The following is a 21,690-nucleotide window of genomic DNA, read 5'->3' as shown; positions in this document are numbered from 1 at the left end:
TCCCTAATCCATAGCCAAAGGTCTCTCAAATATGCATCTTGTCCCGTTTATCACTACTTTGCTCACCATCACAGCTGCGTCTATCGCGGCTCCCACCGACAATTCCATCGATACTCTCCCGCCGATCGTTTTTCTCAGGCTTGTCCTGGTAGGCAAATTCACCACTGGCAGGGAGGGGGCTGTGAGCTCAACTGGGGAGCAGACTGTTTCAATCGATGTAAAAATGCTGCTGCAGGAAGACGTTGCTGTATGAGAACAGTCGGTTGGTATCAGGATGGCGGAGGATGTTTGGGCCTTTGGGAGACTTGCGAGTGCACATGCAAACGTTAGGCACGTGTGGATATCCGGTAACAAAATGGTACGAACTTGTGGCGATCATGATCTGTATTTAGAACCATCTGCTGACACTTCAGACATAGTTGAGCTGTCCTGGGGCTAGTACGCTGTCATTGCATCCATAGTATTTGTATGGTGTTTGTGTTGACTGGCGGACGGTACATGATTGGCTGGCGTCGTCATCATCTACAGCTCGAAAGGTTCTTATGTGACACCAAACTACATCGTTTTGAGTCCTGTAGGCGCGGTTACTTCTGTAATATCGATGCGTGGAATCAAAATTCGTCCATGTCAGCAACAATGATCTCGTACTGTCTCTTCGGATTTTTAGAGGACTTGTAATCAAGCTCAGTAGACTTCCACTGGTGCTGAAATCGACAAAAAAGTGTACAAACTCCATGGTGTTGGGTGAGCCTTCCCCAGCACGATCGCCATGATCTCACGCTTGCGGAGTCCGGACGACACCCGACCCGACCTCGGGGTCTTGCTACTCTCAACTACATTATTACATCGAAATCCATTTATAAACACACTACAATGATTTCCATATACCCTCGCCTATCGGCGCTTGACTCCTGTAGAGATCACATATACAACTTTACTTGAAGTTCGCGCGTCCACTGTGGATCCGCAGACCGACGCGACCATGTCATATGCTACCATTTGGCTCACAGTAGTCACAGTACCGGGTGTTGAGGTACTGCCCTTAAAATTCGGCCGTTCGCTCCTGACTATTACACCGCATATCTGGTTCGGCATGCACCCTGCGTCGGAGTATGCCCCTCCGCGAAACATGCAATGAGACTATGACCACTACGGTCTGTTTCCATGACTATCAGATCTTCATTTGCATCTTTCACTTTTGTCACTCCTCATTATTTCAGAAGGATGATAAGTATGTTGGAACGGGAGCTACATATACGAAACGCTAGCGGATCCATGGAAAACGTTGGCCATGATCAAGATAACAGCTGTAATACTGGGCATGTTATGTTATGTGAGGCCGATGCTTTGCCAGCGTATAAAGACCAAAACTCTAAGAAGTGCATCAATAGGGACGAAAGTAGCCTTATCGTCCAGGTCACAAGACAGGTTTCTTCATATGAAAAGCTGAACAAATGGCAGGCATCATTGATTTACATCACAAATCAGGTCAGCATAGGAATACTGGGCTTGCTTGCAGCATTTCAAACCTTCGGATGGATCCAGGAATTATCTGTATTATTGGACTAGGTAAAGAATCCCCGAAACCTAACACACTGCAAGCACTTTACTGACACAAGTTCTGAAAGGTATCACGGTGATGTACGCAGCATACGTCCTACTCCAGTTCTTTAGGAGGTATCCTTCGGTGTTGAGTTGTGTCGACTGCTTCAAGATTATCTGCGGCACCCCTCTGGCTACGGTCGTCGGTCTGTGGGCTTCAATTCAACGGCTCCTAGCAGCGTGCAATGATCCGCTCATGCCCGTCAATGGCTCATTCACGTGCGCAGACAATAGCGTGTGGAGGCAGCTGAATCAAGCTCCGTGCATGATACGACGATACGATCAGACCATCGATCACAGGTTACATTTGCAACATGTATGTAGAGTGCATCCAGCAGCGATGGTACCATCACATGTCAGGAAGTGTTTTTATACGCAAGCGTTATACAAGATTAGAATAGCAGATCTTATGGTGACGACAGTTGCGTCTTTGTATTATGTAGTACAGGACTATCAAGATCGAGACTACATGGACCTTTTTAAGCACAAACGTGCCTGCCCATCACACAACACCTTTGCACGTGACCCTTAGAGGTGCAAGCTCTTCTCTTATCTGATGCAGGAAACCCTCCCGAGATTCCGCTGTTTCTTCGTTGGTATCTGGACTACCCTCACCAAGAACCGACGTCCAGCAGATGCCAACGGTTACTCTTGCCGGCAGCCACCTCGCATCTTGCAAAGCTGTCACTATATGAGAGTCATATACTCTCCGACATCCCTGTGTAGAGCGCTCGTTCCTCCTCGTACGGTGCGACTGTACATAGTGATATCTATTTGCATACCACGAACTGCCATCACCGAGGCGCATGGCCTCCGCACTATCAATTCCCAGATCAAGTTCTTCCAGCGCAGGAAGGTGTTCTAGAAAAGCGAACGTACGCTGCATATCGTCAAGTAGCTGCAAACTTCTCGCTTGAGAGTTTGCGAAAAGTGCAACCATGTTCGTCGGATGCAAAAGTACGCGTTCGATGCTGGAGTTGGGAATAGTGATGCGTTTGACGAGCTTCCTGTTGTCAAGGCCGATTTGGCGGCAGAATTCTCGTACAACGAAGCGTATGGACTCTGAGTCGTTGTGTAGGAAGAAGGTGAAGTGGCCGAAGCAGTAAGTGAGAACCTCGTCATGAAAGGTGCTGCTGACGAATACCATGCCTTGGATGCTTTCGAGGCCCTGTAATTTATAGCCACCGCTGTGTCGTTGTCGGACGGTTATTTTGATGGCCCGGCTCTGAAAATCTTGCGCGAGAAGATAGTGGTATATTTGCTGACGGATTTCGAGCGGTAGTCTGAGAAAACCGGGGGCGGTGGTGGTGGTAGCCATCATTGATGACGTCTCGGATGTTCAAGTGTTCGAATCAAGCATAGACAGCCATCACCATCCAAAAGTTGACTCGTAGGCCATCTGCTGAAGGATTGACTGAGCAGAACAGAGTCCAATAGTGTACCTAGTACCGAAGGTTTGGTCACAGGATGCAGACCTCAACGCATCACTACCATAAGGGTCCAGGGTCCGTGCCTGTGCGGCACAGTCACCCCGCAAACGGCCTACCAGCTGTTCTAAATAATGCTGTCCCGAAAACATCTCCTCATGATTGCTACTCCATTTATGGTATCGCTAAAGGGGTCGTAGGAATATGCAGTCTGTTTTCAACCTGAGCAGTTTCTGGCTTCGCTGAACCATCCATGCTACATCTAAATTGCGTTCCACCAAGAGAAGATTATCTGGATCCACCAACCCACAACATGCCGTGATTTTACAGCTCAGTACATTGCGCACACACCAAAGCTTGTTTTGATATGATATTACTGTTTGTTGTAAATAGATTAAACACTAAAAACTACCTCCAAGCCACCCTCGCTATCGACTTGCAGTAAACATAGTATGGACAGGATCAAGATAGAGAAGACATAATCGCGTAACGTAGCCTATACACGTTTGACAAAAGAGCTACGAGCTACATCAATGTGACTTTACAATCAGACGTTGATTGACAGAGAGAGACCCTAGGCAGCACCGACGATGGCATCAACACAGCCGAAGTTCTGCTCAACGTCAAGGTTACCGGGCTCCTTCCAGCCATCGTTCTGGTAAGAGAACAGGCAGGACTCAGAACCGACCTTCTCCATGATCTTCTTCATAGCAGTCTTCTGCTGCTCAACACCGGCAACAGCCTTTCCGTTAGACTGACCAGCGCTGGGCCAGCCGATCTCAGTGATGTACTTGCCCTTGGCAGCGGCCTCGGGGCAGACCTTGGCAGCTTGCTCGAGTTGCTGGGCGGCAAAGTCACCGGCCTCCTCAGCAGAAACGGACTGAGTGAAGTAGGGGTGAACCTGGACAGTGAAGACATCGATGTGAGAGCAGAGGGCAGCACCGTGCTCCTCCCAGGCACCAACGGTCTCAGTGGTAGTGACGGCAACGCCCTCATAACCGCAGCTGACGAGTTCGTCACGGACATAGTCGATGTAAGAACCAAGCTCGTTAACATCGCAGTTACCGTTGAAGACGCACTCGTTTCCGACAATGACCATGGCAACAGAGTCCTTGGGGGCGTTGTTGGTGATGTCCTTGAGCTGGTCGTTGGCGTAGCTGGAGAAAGGACCCCTACCGCCCTTGCCACCGGCCTCGAGGAAGATACCGTAGATGACCTTCAATCCGTACTTCTGGCACTCAGGAACAACGTGCTCAAAGACACCGCAGTCAGTGCTGTAAGAACGGATAGTGGTGAAACCGAGCTCAGAGATCTTCTTGATGTCGGTGGCAATCTCGTCGGCGGTCTTGCAGTCACCAGAGTTGGCGTAAGGAGTGTAGGTAATGGCCCACTTGTCGCCGTTGGTCTTGATGTGGTCACCTTGGTTGTAGCTGCCAGTGGGCTTGGGCTTCTCGACCTTCTTGGTGGAGCTGGGGGTTGGCTTGGGCTTCTCAGCCTCCTTGGAGGAGGAAGGGACGGAGGGAGTGTACGCAGGCTTGGAAACCTCGGGCACCGCTGGGTAAGCAGGCTTAGAGGATTCGGGAACCGAAGGGTAGGCGGGCTTGGACTCTTCAGGGACAGAAGGGTAAGCAGGCTTGGAGGCCTCAGGGACGGTAGGGTAGGCGGGCTTGGAGGCCTCAGGAGTACCGGCAGGGTAAGTTGGCTTAGGGGCCTCCGAGGTGGAGGTCTTGCCCTCCTCCTCAGTGCAGGTGGTGGACTCCGGTACAGCGGGAACCGGCTTGGATGCCTCTGGGACCTCGGGAACAGCGGGCTTGGATACCTCAGGGACGGAGGGGTATGCAGGCTGAGTAACCTCAGGTACGGTAGGGTAAGCGGGCTTGGAGGCCTCAGGAGTACCGGCAGGGTAGGTTGGCTTGGGAACCTCCACGGACGAAGTCTTTCCCTCCTCCTCAGTGCAGGTGGTGGAGGACTCTGGGACAGCGGGGACGGCTGGCTTCGAGGACTCGGGCACCGCTGGGTAAACAGGCTTGGTGGATTGAGGCACCACGGGGTAATCAGGAGCGGAAGATCCGGGAACTACAGGAGCCGGGCTGGAAGGCTTAGGAGCCTCTCCAGTCGAAGCCGGAACGTTGGGTGTGTAGGTCTCCGGGGCATGAGATGGAACAACCATGGTGGTGTTGTGAGCCACGGAGGGTGCTGAGTTTTGTTAGTCTGTGTACTAAACTAAGCACGATTCCCTTTCGTTCACTGCTTCTTTCCAAGGTTGGTTTTCACATACTTGCGGTTACATAGACGGTGTGGGTGTAGACCTCACACTCATCGGCGGCGGCATATCCACCATGACGACGCATGTGGAATCCAGAATGAGCCTTGTGCTGGGCAGCGACAACTGACCCAACAAGGGCAGCTGCAACGTAGGAGTAACGCATCTTGAACTTGTTTACGTGGTATAAGGGTGACTAGTGGTGGTGATCGTCCGCTGAGCGAGTGAAGCGGGTATTATTAAGTAAATGGATAATGAGTGACGGGGCACAAAGGCCAAAGGTTCTTGTCAACGAGGCTGGTGATGCGTAACTTGAAAGCCTTGCGTAGTAAGAAAAAAGAAGAAATCTTGGGGAACACAGCGGTTTTCATGCATGTGCCGTGGCCTGTGAGCAGCAGTTAGTGGAGAACTGCCTCTAAGGCGTTAGGTTAGGGGTCCTGGAAATTGGCGTGATCATTGTTGTACAAGAACGGCATGGGCGCCATCCTACGGCTCTATTGAGATCGTGATGTGCTCCGAGCGGAAATGAGTCTGGGGTATAATTGTCGTGTTAGGTCGCGGGTGGGTCTTGTCTAGGGTCAGATGAAGTTAGTCGTCTTTTCACCCTGAACAGTCGTCCCGTGTAAACGAGTGCGTCACAACAACAAACACCACGCCAATTCCTCGCGCCAACAATGCCATGAAATGGACAAACTCTATCGCAGCAATGCCACTTGTTGCATGTTTCTTAGCTGCCATGTGCCCGACATCTCTTCTGGTAAGGCGCATCTCGTGTCGCTAATTACGGCCCACCGACTGGCTCCTGTCTTCATCAAAACCACGGCAACGCGCATATCAGCAATCACAAGCAACAATCGCGAACGGCTAGTCTTTGTGCAGCTCACAGGCGGAGCCATGCCCGCAGCGTGCGCCACCATGCAGGTACAGAACGACTTGTGCAGGGTTATACCTACTAGGCGTTCTTTAATTGGCCGACAGCCCCATTGAAGAGTTGGGGTGGATGCTGGATGCTGGTGCGTGCCCCTTTCTTCTCACGACTCGAGGGAACGAACGGCCGGCGCATTAAACCCGCTACCACCGCTATTGATGGACGTCACTAAACTCTCCGCTCGACGATGCCGGACCCTCGGAAAGCAGGTTTCCGCGAGCTGCTAAACATAGTTGTAGGCAATTCGGTGATTATGAGTGTATGAATACGATGTGTATCTCAACTTTGCGTGCGACGATCCGACGAAATTACGGTGGCGCGTATTCGGTTGTCGATTGTTGTTACCAAGCGCCGCTGAGAGTGCCTTGGGTGCCTTGTCAGCATTGGCGACACAATCCGCTGCCTAAGGAGCGAACAGCATGTCAGGCGACCACTCTGTACCCGCTCCGAGTGAGCACTTCCGTCTAACATCAGTGAACGGTTCGCCTATCAGCCACTCACGAAGCTCGTATACGTAGCAAGCAACGTTTACTATCTGTCGTATCGTGGTTGCAGTTTCTTCCTATCCTGAAAGTTATACCGAAACTTGGGAGGGCTGCACATCCATGACTCTGAAGACCGCAATTTAGGTTTGTTTGGTGAGCCGAGTATGCATTTTTATGCTATGAGCGACAAACAAAGGTACCTCTACCCCTACTTCTAGTGATTATCTTTCCCTCATCCGTCCTGGACCACTTCTGGAATCTCCTCCTAACCTTACCGGCTATTACCCTCTCGTTGCCTGTAGTAATGCGCCTTCATCATATCCGCAAAATCCTTGCCTCCGTGTTCACTGAAGTGTCCCTCCTTCCCTTTTGCTGTCTTGATTGCTGCCTCTGTCGAGCGTGGAAACATCTCTTCTTCATAGTCTTTCACACCACCTGCAAGAGTTTTCTCCCCATTGCATACTTTGACGACCTCTTGCGCCAAAACCAGTGCGTCCTTCATACCCACATTGACTCCTTCGCCGGCAAACGGTGTAAACACATGCGCAGCGTCCCCGATGAGGGTGACGCCTGAGCGAGAGGGCCAACGGAAACCGACAGGGAGTTCGTACAAAGCACGAGCTGTAGGGATTTCTGTAGAGGAGAAGATGACGCGCTTGAGATCATCGTGGATGTGTGAGAAGTAGCGGTCAACATATGTCTTGAGCGCTTTCTCCTTGTCATCCCAGTCGATGTCGCAAGTTTCGAGGAAGTCCTCTGGCACGCGCAAGGACGCGTAGGTCCGTAAGCTACCATCGCCTTGCCGTTGAGACTGCACTGCACAGTCCTTCCCAAAAGCCATCATCGAGCCCTCACCTGCATATTCAAGCAGCCAAGGATCGGCCTTGACATCCTTGCATGTCAATGCCACAGACGATATACCCGAGTACTCTGGCATCTTATCGGTGAGAAGTTTGCGAACCTTGGACCACGCTCCATCTCCTCCGACTACCAGATCGAACCCAAGCTCTTTTGTGTCGTCTGCGAAGTGTAGATTGTACTTCCCCTCTTCTTCGTCAGACGGCACAGCTTCTCTTAACTTCATCCCAAATCTCACAGACCCCTCCTTCAGATTCTCAAACATCAACGTTGCTAATGCCAATCGATCAATCTCAGGTCTTCCATCGAACTTTTCCTCCTCGTTGACTTCCTGCTTGTCAGCTCCGTTTTCATCCCAGAGCACCTCTCCGTTCAAAGTCACAATCTTCATCACATCGCTTTCTGGACGCGCATGCTTGACGAATGCTTCCCATAGTCCTGCTTCTTTGATGGCGAGCTGACCAGACTCGGGGTGGAGGTCTAGAGAACCGCCTTGCGTACGGACTTCAGGCGAGGACTCGAAGATGGTGAAAGGGATGGAGTGCTTTTGGAGGATGTTGGCTAGGGTCAGTGAGGCAGGACCGGCGCCTACAATGCCGATTTTGAGCTGTGAAGGCATGGTGACTGATGGTATGCCTGCTCGAGGGTTACGCAGGTCTTTGTATGATAGCTCGATGAACTTGGACTGGTGTGCGCCGTTGTTTCAGTAGAATATGTTATCTCTCTAAGCAGACAACTATAGGGGAACGAAAGGTGAATAGTGGTACAGTTACGCCTTTGTGAGATAATATCAAATATATGCAACATAGTGTCTCCAGGCCTCGCGATAAATACTTCTATGCATACTCTGCTGCCTAGCTCAACATCACGTTTTCCAGATGCTTACTCGGAGTCTCGGGTCCTAGAGGAGCATACAGTGCGACGCGTCTGACATCTCGGGCCCGAAACCACACGAAGGGTCCGAACATATCCCCAGGCAGAGCCCCAAAAGTCACACACACCACAAATAAGGCTTTACAACATGTATGCATTTCTCGAATTTGCACAAGTTGCGCAACCCATACTTTGCATAGGCTAGTGATCTGCAGTGCTGGCGCGTACTTCTGCGAGGGCTGTTCGAGATCAACGTGGCTCGACCCTCGGTTGCGCTCAGCCTAGCGCTTACCGTGAGGAAATAAGGTTATAGGTGGTAGCGCGCCTTATCTGCGTCAAGCTTCGAGCCAAGAGACGTCGAGTGAATGAATCGATCGGCGCAGCGAGCCGTCTGTCGATGTGCAAGATTAGGAATCAAAATCAATCTCGTTTCCTTTTTCTTTTCAGACAACCTCCAGGGGCTTTGCGTCTCATCGCTGATATGACGGTATTGCTTTTTCCATAAAGTGCGATCGACATCCACAACTACCAAAAGTATTTGCATCAGTTTCGCAATGAGCCAATGGGACAATCTTGTGCTGCATCCCAGACGCAGACGGTGTGCAGAGCTGGATTTTGAATACGTAAAGATTGCCTGGCTCACAACTGTACACACGTGACGCATCCCGTCCCGCGTTTTACGTCGTGTTGTTGGAACGTGCTGTTGGGACCACAAATTTTGACACCCAAGTGCGATAAGACCCTTGCAGCTTGCGAATCCAGAACCCGGTGCGTCATCGTATTGCGATGATCATCCCAAACCCAGCCCTCCTCCGCCTTTACCAAAACCGGGTCTCTTGCTAGCCAGGGCAATGTTATGGACCGTGTTTCCAACCCTTACTTTGACGGCATCAAAAGCAGCTTCTGGCGCCTGGATGAATTTATTTGTGTCGATATCCTGAACCAGAGTCGACCACTCCTTGTCAGGCTCAGCCAAGTTCCAAGCTATGCTGACGTGGAAATATTGCGAATAATCATGGCTGTGAGGCTCATTCTTATCGACCTCGTTCTTGTCGACCTTCCTCCGCTTCGGACCGTCATTGGAGTCGTGGCTCTCCATCGGACCGTCTCCCACTCCGCCTGTATACAGACCTGGATGACCGCTGTACTGGGTCGCATCGTTGCATGCCTGCAGCAGGCGGTTAAGTTCATTCAGCTTCGACTGCTTGATGCCAAGGACGAGAAACCATCTATTGCGCTCGAAGTTGGGTACCCATTTCAGGTTCTGAAATTCAAAATTGAAAGCGCGTACTGCACATCGCCGGACAGAAACACTCATAGTTCGAAGAAATGGTTCTCTGTCCTCGGTATTGATCTGCAGGGTCCGCGACAACGACACATGAAGAGGTAACGACGCACCCAGCTCTGACTGGAGAGATGGTATTATCTCCGGTACGGGCAGTGTCTTCGTTCGCTTTGCATTTTGGAGAGCAATTGATTCTCTTACATGTTGTAGCAGGCTGTGTAGAGCATCGGATTCAGGCTGTGTAGGTATCCCTCGAACGCGTTAGTCTATATTATCCACGTTGATGGTGAATTACTCTGGGTATCCTTACACTCTAAGTAGACGTGACTAGGCCATTTACCCTCAATATGAGGTACAGCCCGCTTACGTCCGCCGTGTAGGCTTGGGTTGTCGCTAGTGCTGACACGCGCATTTGTCGCGTAGAGATCGTGAAAGGCTGGCGGAAGGGGTGGCAGAGCATTGCTAGACTCGCTGTGCTTGCGCTTCGACGCAGCTTTGGCGGCAGATTGGGCCGTCTGGGCAGATACATCAGGGCTCTTATCATCATCATCCGAGGCGGAATCTGGATAATCCACCAGGGACATGGTGGGCTGGATCGTGTTGGGTGAGGGATCATCGTAGCTGTCGTCACTCGTGGAGAGGACCAAGCGGCCGCCCCACTCCCAGCCTAGCGCATCCGCATGACGTATGGCTGCGATTGGGCCGCTCTTTTCACCAAGAGGAGACAAGAAGAAATCTGACGCAGGGCCGCGACTGCGAACCGATGACATGTACGCGTCCACGGTACCTGCCAAGTCAGGCCTTTATGTAGTTCGCTTGCCCTCCCGTCACCTGTTCACTCTTCTCGTATCCATCTGTTGCACCTGACATTCGCCTGACCATTAAACTACAACCGTGCAACTACTCCAACCCTCATACAATCTCAGACTCAGATATTCACAATAGAACCCAGTCATCATGCAGGCTGTAAGTGTTGTGTTCCTATTGTTTAGTCGCATGGCGATCCGTTTACCGCGCCTCGCATGTGCGCCGGCACGCCTTCTCGAAGCCGTCCCAAAGCAGTTCAGCGCAATGATGTGTATCTGAACGCAAAAGCTAACTTAACAGGCCCAGCATGCGTTGATCGATCCTCTGATCGAGCCAGACCCGAGCGACGAGACTGGACTGAACAGCCATTTCCGTTCGACATTTGCTCCTGCAGCGCCCATCACACCACCCGGATCCGCTGGAGACTCCAAAGGCCACCCATCCGTTAGCGTTCAGAACACCGGAAGCTCAGTTGAGACCAACCCTTTCCGCCGTCATTCCAGGGCTTCGTCCGAGTCAAAGGGCGCTTCGGCATCAGTGTCACAGGTTAGGCAGAGTACGCCACAGAGTAGGAGGTATGATTATCCATCCCCTCCCAACTCTGCCAGCCCTAGACGTGCCCATTTCTCTGAGAACCACCGCGCGGAAATCTTTGGACCTATGAACGAGCGCCGGCCCCGACGATCCAGCGACCATGCACCATCCGCTATGCAAAAGAGCCTACCTACTCGTGCTCGTGCAGGCTCACTGAAGGAGCGTTTTCCTGGTGACAAGTCACACAGACCTCTTGACCAACTGCGTCATGATGAGAAAGTTGCTCACCGTGCTCCTCATCTTAGGAAAAAGAACTTCCAAGGCGCCGACGTCATCGATCGTCTGGACAAAGCAAGCTTCGGTCGGTACCACCACGAGGGCCCGTACGATGCCGCCAGTCTCGCTCGCAATAGGGATACCAAGTACAGTCCTCTCGCGGCGGTCAAAGACTCGAACGAAGAGGCCCTGAGGGCTACCCCACGAGAGAACATCATCGACTCTGTACAGAGGCATCGTCCTTTGGAGGGTGTTGCCATCATACCACCTGGCATGGCTGATCGTTTCGGAAGGGTTCTCAATTATGAAGAGGGAGCTGACCTGCAACGAGAGCCTGGAGGTGATTACCGCCGATGGCCTGGTGTGGTATGTTCCTCTACTGTTTTTCCTTGTCAGAACCTTGTTAACATAGCGTAGGAATACCACCCAGACGACCTCAAGGGCAAGGGCGAGCCTTCTTTCACTATCGAAAAGGCCCTGAAGGATCACAAGCGTCTTGGCGACACTGGCACTGAGATGACCACTCGCAGCCATCGCACCCGCAGCGCAGGCCATGCCGAAGCACCCGGTATCGTTCCTTCCGTCGCAACAGATCCCGAAGCATCCGGCGTCGGCCGCAGCAATACCACTGGCCGAAGTGTTGGTGGCGCTATCAAGAGGCGCATTGGCAGCATCCGGCGTCGCAAGCAAGAAGTCGAGGTCTAGGGGATCCCGCTCTTTGTGCGCTCGAAGCGCTTGTCCGACGTTCCACATGCACACGTGACGGCTTGATATTCCATCCCGTTTTGAGCGAATTTCCGAAATTGTACCATCCCGCACAGCATACTGACACGTATTGAGCGTCGTTTTTTTCTTTTCTTACTGGGCTCGGCAGTAGTGTAGCGTACATATGAGTTACATGATGTTTCATAGTTTGCGCCGCATATGGGCTTCGACCGTGTGGTCGAAGCCGTGTACGATATATGAGTAGTAGCTAGCAGATTACGAATAATGAACTGTATCTCAGTACCTCTTACGTTCCCTTTGCCACGTACAGTGAATTCTATGATGGTGAAAACAAGGGCATCGTGTAGTGACAATATAGAACTGATGAAGGGCTATGCCAAGTGACAACTGTGCACGATAACGATGGGGTAGACCCAAGTATGGTGAGAAAAAGTACAGATATGCACTACGTGAGACTGTATTGAATATGTTGATATTGTTATATTATATGGTTTCCCTCATGCCTCCGGCGCAATTATCTCAAACAATGATCGAAAATCAAATATCCAACTGCATACCCATCCAAAATGCCCGCGCTAAAGACATTTCCCTCCAACCCAGCGAACGAGATGCAAACGCCCTCAAGACTTAATGTCATTCAAACTCCACAATGCGCGCTGAATTATGCAACAAAGCGCGATACAAAAAGAAAAGCGAAGGAATAACCAACAAGAGAAGATCAGAAAACCGGATACAGCAAAGGTTACCAAACCCATACGCCACGAGATGCCCATATCACCAGGAAGGAAAGACCCTCATCACATAAAACTCATCTTGACCTCCTTCTCCTGTCCAAAGTCATCATCAAATTCATCAGCCCAAGCATTATGACCCAAATCCCCCGACGATGCACCCGCATTACTCGCGTACGATTCCGTTTTAGCAGATCTCAAGGGCGGACGTTCAGCAGGCGTAGGGTCATCCCAAGAAGGCTGTGCATCGGGGTTCCAAGGCGCAGCAGATCCGTTTTTACTAGGTGTCGTGGAGTCCCAGGGCGAGGAGGTGCCGGAGCGATTTGGATGCGCGGGTAGAGGTGACAGAGGTAACGGGGATTTATTGTTGGGGGTCGAGGTAGATGTTGGTGGATCGCGGAAAGAAGTGTCGAATGTCATTTCCATTTGACCTGCGCCGGGATCATCGAATTCGTCGTATTCTTCGTAACGGCCATTTGAAGGGGAAGAAGAAGTCGTCTTTTTGGGATCTGTGCTTGATACGCCTAGACTGTCATTGTAACTCTTCGTCTCTCTCAGCGTAGAGTACGGACTTGTTTGTGATGGCGATACAGTTGCGATGTCGATTTTCATAGGCGGCAGCGTGCTTTTGATTTCTTTGATTTCGAATTCAGCTTCGGCGTTGTATTCCTTGCTTTCTGCAGCCAAGGTGGCTACCTCCTTTCTGATTGCGTCGATGTCGAACATGACCTGGTTTTCCGCTAGTTTCGCTGGATCTTGGTCTTGGTCCAGCTTCCGGTGGCCTGGTGGAGCGGCATTGGAGTTTTCATCATAGACCTCCCAGTCCTTCTTGTCCTTCTTCTTCTTCGACCACCAGCTCAATTTGCTACCCCTTTTCTCTTTCTCTTGCGCTTTCTTCTCCAATTCTCTTCGTGCTTCCTCGATCTCATTGATAAGTTCGCGTTGGCGTACGTCGTGATTCTCAGGGTCTGGGTCCTCGATCTCGGCGAACTCATCGGATTCTACTAACCAGCCGACTTCGCGGAGTAGCTTGGGCATGGCAGCACGGTAGGCCATGTGACCAGGGACCAGTTCGGTTACGTTAACGTTTTCGATGGTCGGGATCTGGACGGGTGCTAGACCAGCTACGCGCATTACTCCACCACTTGTTGCACGGAACAGATAGCCTAAACACAGTGTCAGTAGTAGACAAAGGGTAGAAGTGTGCATGACGTACCCAAGATCCAGTCATTGGTAGCATACCCATTGACAAACCTTCCAGGCACGACTGATCTTGCCCTAATGTACTCGTCATGCTTGGCTACTGCTGGTGTACCAAACATATAGACATTCTGCACTATGCCGAATGCCCCACGATTTGCAAGTTCCTTCAAACATGAGAAGATGACTCTTGACCCCAAGGAGAAACCGACAAGAGTGACAGGCCTTGTCCCTAGGTTGCGATCGATGAGGGAGTCTGCAAGGATCAATCCGGCCATGTCTGCTCGTGCTTGCGAAACGATCCAAGGGTTGTCAATCAGGTAAGAGAGCTTAGTCAAAGCCAGAGGAAGCGTCATAGCGGCCATGAGGGCTGTGAGGATGGTACTTCCCAAAACTTGTTGGAGACCTTGTGTGAGAGCCTAGTATGGTTAGTAAACACCTTGCTAGTTTGAACATGAAAAACTCACTTCGGTGGCAAGAATATTGATGGTGTCACCCATGCTCCTCAGCATCTCAGGTTCCCATAGTACGGAATATATGTCGCCCATGATGGGATCCACAGTACTGTACGGTAAGCGGACATCGTCCACTTTGCCGTTCATCCAGCCCGCCAACGTGATGATGAGATGAGTCCTTTTGTTGTTATGGAGCGGTCGGTACTCGAACGTCTTGACAGCACCTGTGCGTCTGTTCATGGCTCGTACACCAACAGTACTACCCGTGACTACACCAGTCGACGTAATGATGGCGGCACCTCCAGCACCTGCCAGGAAACTACTTGTGCCTGCTACGCCTATAGTCGTGAAACCCGCGGCGAGACCGGCGCCAATGACTGGAGCGAGTAGGCCAGCGGATAAGCCAATAACGAGACCACCACCGACAGTCGCAAGACCCATAAATGCCAATCGCTTGTTGCGTGCCCGCTTAGCTCGGTTGACCATATGTTCATCTTCGTTCCAGTTCTCCTTGTCTGCCTGCTCTTGCATCTCCAAAGCATCCGTGACACGCTTCTCGAAGCGGCAGCTTTCCAGCCAGTCTACACTGAGATACTTTCCGACCTGCTCAAATAGCTCTCTTGAGCGTGAATCATAAACAGAGTCGGCAATGAGGACTAAAAACAGGTCGCATAAGACGGTCCACCGCAAATCGATGTCTAGGTTTTTGCTGGTGGGAAGTTGTGATGGTGATCTGACGTCTGGGTAATCGAAATCGTCGTCCTGATGTTCTTGGTACGGTGGAGGGGGCGGTGTTTGTAGGTCGTCTTGCGATTCTGTCGTCGATGCCCTCTTCGGTTTTGAATCTTTAACTAGTGAACCAGGGCGCGGCGATGATATAGACGGCCTGGCAGAGTCCGACTCATTTACCGTCTCCACCTCTTCTGCTGCCGGATTCTTTACTCGAGCATTCTGCATTAGTGCTGGCGTAAGATCTGCGGGGACCACGCCATGTTCAGACAGTTGCTCGATCATGATTTGCTCAGAAGCATTAATATCCATGTGCCCATAAATCTTGACCATGATTTTCTGTGACCACATCTTTGTTGTTCCTGACTGTAGCTCGAGTAGCTTCTTCATTTTCCTGTTGGTCGTCTCGAATTCTGAAAACTTGCGTTCCATTTCTACCATGGCCAAACGTACCAATCCAACATATGCGACACGCTGTCCTTCGGTAAGGAGGTTCTTTGTCGCCTGCATTTGCGAGAGCGGATCACGACCCTCCTCGTCCTCGTCGGCCAGGGCAGTACTCCTCTCCTTGAACAGGTACGCGGTGTTGTCGTCCATGCTCGTTTGCGAGTCAGCATCATCATCCATGATGACTCTTGTATATCCTTTGGCAGCGCCTCCGACGTTGCCATAGCCATGCATGTCTTCTAGTTCTTCCGTGTTCTCCTTCGCAATGAGCCTGTTGTCGTCGTCGTACATGTCGTATCGAGCGTATGCTGGCATCGTCTGCCATTCGCCGTCGTCCTCTTCCTTCTTCTCTTCCTTGACATCTGTTTGCGACTGCATGACTGCATGCTGATGTGAATACTCGGATACGGTCGGGACGCTCGTTTGGCGGCGGTGAGGAGGTGCTATACTTGTGCTCGTGGACGTTTCGGTGGTCTCGGAAGGTCGTGTAGCCTCGGGTGTATCTTGCTTCGTTTCTACTGGCTTGTCTTTAGGTGCCTTTGGGTCGGCTGTATCCATGGGCTCCTTCACCTGCCCATTGACTTGTGGGAGCGCATCGCTTTCCTTCTCAGTGCCTTCAGATGCGACCTCTGAAAGCTTCCCCTCTGTATTCTCTGCCTTGACTTGTCCCTCTTCCGCGACCTTGTCTGGACTGGTGGCTGTGGAAGCTACGGCATCCTCAAACTTCTCCCCTTCCGAGTCGGAACTGTCCTCCACCGGCGTCCGTGGCCTTCGCTTCCTTACGGGCAGACCAAAATCATCATATTCGACCGCCTCGTTAGGTTCCTTCTTCACGTCCGCAGTTTCGGCATTATTTCCCTCATTCTTGGGGGCCTCGGCGGGGTTCTCGCTCATTCTGGTGGGGACTACCGTGAGAAACGCATGGAGAGGGCAAGTTCGCAGTCGTGTCAAAAAGAAGAGCGCAGGGAGCCGCCGTATGAAATAGTTCACGTATATGTCCGAGTATGTACAAGTACGCGTGCAATGCCCAGAGGCGGATTTACCAAAGCGGAGAGCAACGGGGGTGTCGCTACAAGCCGCAGACGTCGGATACTAAGTTAGCGTGGCACGCGTGGCTGGTGCACGCTAGGTTCCGCAGTCTGGTTCGAACTTTTGGCCGCAACGAACTTTTTTCCCCGCGAACAATCAACTGCTCCTAAGCACAAAGTCACAATGAAGTTAAAGCGCGCAAAGGTAATCGATAGCATCCTATCGCAAGCACCCGAATAATTCGCTTACTGTAAGCCAGGCGTACAAGAAGCAGCTCCATCAATACGAACTCAACTTCGGCTTCCGCGAACCTTATCAAGTCCTACTTGATTCACAGATCCTCGAAGATGCTTACACCTGCAAAATCGATCTCCTCGCGCGACTTCAGAAGATGCTCGGCGGGCAGGTAAAGCCCATGATCACGACATGCGACATGCGACACCTCTACAACGCGAAGCCGAAAAACGAGACGCTCATATTACAAGCCAAGGAGTACGAGCGCCGGCGATGTAATCATCAAGACTTGGAGGAGCCGCTGAGTACACTAGAGTGTTTGAGCTCAGTAGTGGACCCCAAGGACAATGCGACGAACAAGCATCGATATGTGGTTGCTGCCAACGACCCGAGCACGCGCGCGAAGATGCGACAAATCGCTGGCGTACCGATCATATATCTATCCAAATCTATAGTCCTCATGGAATCTATGGCTGATGCGACAGAGCAACACCGAGAGCGAGAGGAAAAGTCAAAGTTCAAGTTGGGGCTCAAAGGGCAGCGGAAGCCAGAGGCGACACCAAAGAGGAAAAGAGAAGATGAGGGACAAGCTGGAGAGGGTGGTCAATCTATTGGAGATCAGGCTACGGGAGATACGAGGCCCAAGGCGAAGAAACGCAAGGGCCCCAAGGGACCTAATCCGCTGAGTGTCAAGAAGTCGACCAAGGACAAGACGGCCCAGTCTGGCGCTACCAAGAAGGCGCGACCGTCCGCATCAGAGACTGACGGCGACAAACAGAGGGGCGAACGCGAAGAATCTGCGCCTCGTAAGAGGAGAAGGAAGCACAAGTCCAAAGCTGACGGTGGCGGCGATGCACCGGATGGAGGAGAGCCTGCAGAGCCAGCTTCGCCATGATAGTCGGCACAAGATATAGGTCCAAGTGTGGACCAACATGCGATACCCGAAATACTGGACAGTGTCAGGTCTGAGAGTCGAAATCGATGGGGCGCAACCTACCCCGGTTGTATGCCATTCATATTACAAGATAATTAGGGGGAGTCGCGGCGACGGAAAACATGTGCCATGAAAGCATTTATACTCTCTTGCCTTGTGCAAGGAGGTCAGAGACCTTGGGCGGAAGGATGAGCGCACTGCGATCGTTGCGCTTCACAAACTCGACCACGACTTCAGCAGTCTTTTCAGGAAGGTCTTCGTGGAGGAAATGCCCAGCGGCGGGAAAGACTTGGAGTTGAAATTTGCCTGTACTGCATTAGATACCTCACAAAAGCGACAATTTAGTAGACATACCCTGCATCTGCCCAATCATCAATTCCTTGTCCAGTCTGTCGGTTCCAGCGAGCAGCAATAATTTGGCTCCCTTTCCACTGAGGAACTTGCCGCTCATACCAGTGAACCAATTCTCCCAGTATGGCTCGGTGCTCGCGAGCTCTGTCCGCCACGCCCAGCGCCCATCTGGATTTTGTAGCAACAGGCTCGGTACGCTTGCTCTCGCTGACTGTGGGTTGCGTATCGTTCGTGATCGGATGTGCCACTCAATAGCAGCAGGAAGCGAAGGGAACGACTTGGGCCTACTCGCAAGGTAAGTATGCATATGTCCCAGTGTCTCCATGGCTGAGCCCTCGACTACATCAAGCACTCCAAAGCCCAGTAGCTTGTTTCCTAGTAAGCCCTTGTTGGCCACATCGGTGACGACTGCACCGCCCAGACTGTGTCCTATCAGGACAACCTGGGGGAGTTCTTCCCAACTCATCTTGCTCTGGGTGAGCGACAGCATGTCGACTAGATCTTTACTGAGCTGCCCAATGCTCAGATCATTGTCCACCTCCCCACTAGCGTTCCAGACAACACTTCCGTGGTCGCGTGCTTCGACAGCCAGTATTCCGATTTCTGGCATGGCCCTGCGAATCTCCTTGGCTGCCAGCGCAAAGGTCATTGCTGAGCTTCCGGCGCCATGGTGGAGCACTACCAAGGGTGCCTTCGCCGTCGCTGGCGGTGTGAGGTATACGTGAAACTTGGCATGTCCTGACCTATCCTTGTGCTGTTCAAGATAGAATTCTTGGGCATAGTAGTCGGACCAATGTATTGCGGGGGCGGGTCTTAGTGTATTTGACGGTCTGACAGTACCGGTGCTAGACATTGACGATGCCGAGGACGAGTCATCTTCGTACTCGGGAGGCTCTTCCTGCAATGGCTCTGGTGGTGGCAGGGAAGAAAGTTTGGTCTTTGCGAACTCTCTAGCCAAGCTGGACATGGTGTGTGGCTTGGACGAGGCTGTTTGAGTCGAAAATCAGGGTTTGGTGAAGCGTGGAGATCCGCACATCGGTGATTGGACAGCTAGCGTGTCTTCAGCGTTCCAACATGTCGTGGCCTGGAGGCGTGAGGGGAATTGATACGGGTGGGGTTCTATCTGATAGACGGCAGGGATAAACGCCAATGTCTTAACGAAGAGCCGTTAGAGGCAGCAAGAGATGCATCGCGAACCCCGTTTCGCAATCCAATGACGCAGCGGCGTTGGATGACAGTGAGATACGCCACGAGGCTGGGCGTACCGTGGAGATGGTTGGCAAGTGTAGGGATCGCTTGGAGGTTTCCGCGCGGCGATCTAGGCTTCTGATGTGCCGCTAGTCAGTTGTGAACCTGGATCAATGTGATGATGACGTCGGTCGATCTTTGTCTTAGCGTCCCAGCCGTGAGTAAAACATCGACGCCTCCCGGTCGCATTCTAAACGTTTCACGAGCTTTCAAGAGCTCTTATTATCCCAAAACTTTGTAGAGACCTCTGCAGAGCCTTACATATCGGTAGAAACTGATATTGCCCGCCTGAACTACTATACCGCCAGTGTTTGTAGCTCAAGAAGAGCTCCGAATGTCCAGCATGTGGAGCGGAAAAGACAATGGAGACCAGGACGGCCTGAGGGCGGAAGAACCACACCCAATTCCCAACGACGATGGAGCGTCGAGGTCGTCCAGGAGAAGCCATCAACCGTCGAGAAGAAGCGAAGAGCCGACTGAGAGGACCCGGCTTCTCGACCGTCCCAGGCCACCACCCACCTCCGATGGCTACCTTGACCCAGATGATCCAGCTGTATGTTTTCCAGTCTTTGTGTAGAAAGTCCATCTAACAGTTCCAGGTGTCTCCATACAACCTCTGGACCGTTCGCGCTATGCGCTACCTGACCATACTCTTCCTCGTAATCACCTTCTTGTGGTGGGTACTTTTGTTAGTGTCCATCTTCGTCTCCCCTCCTGGCTTACACACCCGTGGATCGGGCTTCTTCGACTTCGCCTACACATGTCTCACCCTCGGCAATCTCCTCGTCGCAACCATCTTCTTCGTTACTCCTGCCAGAGGTCTCCGTATCACCACAGCAATCATCGCCGGACTCCTGGCTATTGACATGATCCTTATCTTGGCAGTACCTCGCATCAGGCTTGAGGAAGGCTGGGTCGGTATCGCAAGTGTTGTCTGGGCTTTCGTCATGGCTGTGTGGTGCATCCTGACCGATCGTGTCGTCGCATACGGCAAACACGAAGAAGAGGAACGTCTTACTGGCCGAGCCGAGACACGCCGCACACTGAAGGAATGGCTTGCTGTTACAGTCGCTACGATTCTCACAGTCATCTTCATCGTTATTGTCATCTTGATGACTGGAACTCTCGGCATGCGTGCCCGCGATGCCACACTCAAAATGTATGGTGACCGTATCCTCGTAGATGGCGACAAGTACGCCGTGCATCTTGCCTGTGTCGGAAACGCCTCCGAAACCAGCGGTTCCAAGGACCCTACCATCCTCCTCGAGGCCGGCGAATCGCCACTGGAGTATGACTTTGAGCACTGGGCTTACGCAGCCTACAAGAACGGTACTATCTCCCGCTACTGTTACTGGGATCGCCCTGGTTATGCCTTCTCCGACAACGCACCCTCCCCACACTCGGCCGGCATGTCTGCGGACGTTTTCTCAGAAGCTCTCGCCAAGTCTGGAGAGGAAGGACCTTGGATTCTCGTATCCGCTGGTACTGGCAGCATCGTCTCTCGAATCTTCAGCTCGCGTCATATGAAGCAGGTCGTTGGTCTCATGATGATCGATCCCCTCCACGAGGACCTTCTTCACCGTTACGGCGGCGCAGGACGTGGTTTCATCCTCTGGGCGTGGGGCATCATCTCACCTCTCGGTACCGTCCGTCTTGCAGGCGCACTCTTCAAGGGCCGCACCCGTGAAGACCGTGTCTACGGTCGCAATGCATACCAATCGGGCAAATATATCAAGGCGCAACTTCAAGAGAACCTCGTTGCTGACAGCCTCACCAAGAACGAGGTTTCGTCTGCTAGGAACATTCAGTCCGCCAACACCCCGCTTGTCGTCGTTTCCAGTGGCATCGAAGTCAGGAGGGACAGCGAGTGGGAGCGAAAGCAGAAGGATCTGACTACTCTTACGGACAACCTCGTCAGCTGGGATGTCGTCAACAAGGCGCCTCATCAGGTATGGGACACGCTCGAGGGACGTACCGTCATGGAGAAGCGTCTCAAGCAGCTTGTCAAGGCTGCGGCCAAGGTTAAGAGCGAGACGGATGATGAGCAGTAGGAGCATCTATCTGCAATGAAAAGCATGCTTCATGACACGGTGGACGGGCCACTACGTAGCAGCGATGCAGTTTGGGAAAACTCGTCTCTTTTCAAAGTTGACCTTCGGTTCTTGTTATAAGTTTTCCTTCGCATACCCTACGGCGTTGCATGTTTCGGCTTTTGTTTTCCTTCACGTAGCACCAGCACATACTAGTCTAATGTCTAAGACCATGTTC

At 52.0% G+C, this 21,690-nt stretch overlaps 8 protein-coding genes across 8 annotated transcripts; 3 read left to right on the top strand and 5 right to left on the bottom strand.

The window, feature by feature from the left end:
• Positions 1 to 3,603: 3,603 nt before the first annotated feature.
• On the bottom strand, positions 3,604 to 5,458 carry ALTATR162_LOCUS7650 (uncharacterized protein; the record flags this gene model as incomplete). Its single annotated transcript, XM_043315278.1, has 2 exons — positions 3,604 to 5,225; positions 5,308 to 5,458. The coding sequence occupies 2 exons, from the start codon at positions 5,456 to 5,458 to the stop codon at positions 3,604 to 3,606; spliced, it is 1,773 nt and encodes a 590-aa protein (XP_043171213.1).
• A 1,518-nt stretch (positions 5,459 to 6,976) lies between these two features.
• On the bottom strand, positions 6,977 to 8,182 carry ALTATR162_LOCUS7649 (uncharacterized protein; the record flags this gene model as incomplete). Its single annotated transcript, XM_043315277.1, has 1 exon — positions 6,977 to 8,182. One exon carries the CDS (start codon positions 8,180 to 8,182, stop codon positions 6,977 to 6,979), a length of 1,206 nt encoding a protein of 401 aa, XP_043171212.1.
• A 1,044-nt stretch (positions 8,183 to 9,226) lies between these two features.
• ALTATR162_LOCUS7648 (uncharacterized protein) lies at positions 9,227 to 10,491 on the bottom strand (the record flags this gene model as incomplete). Its single annotated transcript, XM_043315276.1, has 2 exons — positions 9,227 to 9,972; positions 10,032 to 10,491. The coding sequence occupies 2 exons, from the start codon at positions 10,489 to 10,491 to the stop codon at positions 9,227 to 9,229; spliced, it is 1,206 nt and encodes a 401-aa protein (XP_043171211.1).
• A 187-nt stretch (positions 10,492 to 10,678) lies between these two features.
• On the top strand, positions 10,679 to 12,043 carry ALTATR162_LOCUS7647 (uncharacterized protein; the record flags this gene model as incomplete). The annotated part of the gene is made up of 3 exons (XM_043315275.1): positions 10,679 to 10,687; positions 10,835 to 11,704; positions 11,756 to 12,043. The coding sequence occupies 3 exons, from the start codon at positions 10,679 to 10,681 to the stop codon at positions 12,041 to 12,043; spliced, it is 1,167 nt and encodes a 388-aa protein (XP_043171210.1).
• Positions 12,044 to 12,861: 818 nt separating this feature from the next.
• Positions 12,862 to 16,520, bottom strand: ALTATR162_LOCUS7646 (uncharacterized protein; the record flags this gene model as incomplete). The annotated part of the gene is made up of 3 exons (XM_043315274.1): positions 12,862 to 13,961; positions 14,012 to 14,414; positions 14,463 to 16,520. 3 exons carry the CDS (start codon positions 16,518 to 16,520, stop codon positions 12,862 to 12,864), a joined length of 3,561 nt encoding a protein of 1,186 aa, XP_043171209.1.
• A 318-nt stretch (positions 16,521 to 16,838) lies between these two features.
• Positions 16,839 to 17,784, top strand: ALTATR162_LOCUS7645 (uncharacterized protein; the record flags this gene model as incomplete). The annotated part of the gene is made up of 2 exons (XM_043315273.1): positions 16,839 to 16,859; positions 16,915 to 17,784. The coding sequence occupies 2 exons, from the start codon at positions 16,839 to 16,841 to the stop codon at positions 17,782 to 17,784; spliced, it is 891 nt and encodes a 296-aa protein (XP_043171208.1).
• Positions 17,785 to 17,962: 178 nt separating this feature from the next.
• ALTATR162_LOCUS7644 (uncharacterized protein) lies at positions 17,963 to 19,141 on the bottom strand (the record flags this gene model as incomplete). The annotated part of the gene is made up of 2 exons (XM_043315272.1): positions 17,963 to 18,129; positions 18,178 to 19,141. 2 exons carry the CDS (start codon positions 19,139 to 19,141, stop codon positions 17,963 to 17,965), a joined length of 1,131 nt encoding a protein of 376 aa, XP_043171207.1.
• A 624-nt stretch (positions 19,142 to 19,765) lies between these two features.
• On the top strand, positions 19,766 to 21,473 carry ALTATR162_LOCUS7643 (uncharacterized protein; the record flags this gene model as incomplete). The annotated part of the gene is made up of 2 exons (XM_043315271.1): positions 19,766 to 19,975; positions 20,022 to 21,473. 2 exons carry the CDS (start codon positions 19,766 to 19,768, stop codon positions 21,471 to 21,473), a joined length of 1,662 nt encoding a protein of 553 aa, XP_043171206.1.
• Between the last annotated feature and the right edge of the window lie 217 nt (positions 21,474 to 21,690).

The sequence above is a fragment of the Alternaria atra genome, assembly GCF_907166805.1.
Source record: "Alternaria atra isolate CS162 genome assembly, contig: 28, whole genome shotgun sequence".
Lineage (NCBI taxonomy): Eukaryota > Fungi > Ascomycota > Dothideomycetes > Pleosporales > Pleosporaceae > Alternaria > Alternaria atra.
This window is presented reverse-complemented; position numbering and strand designations above follow the sequence as displayed.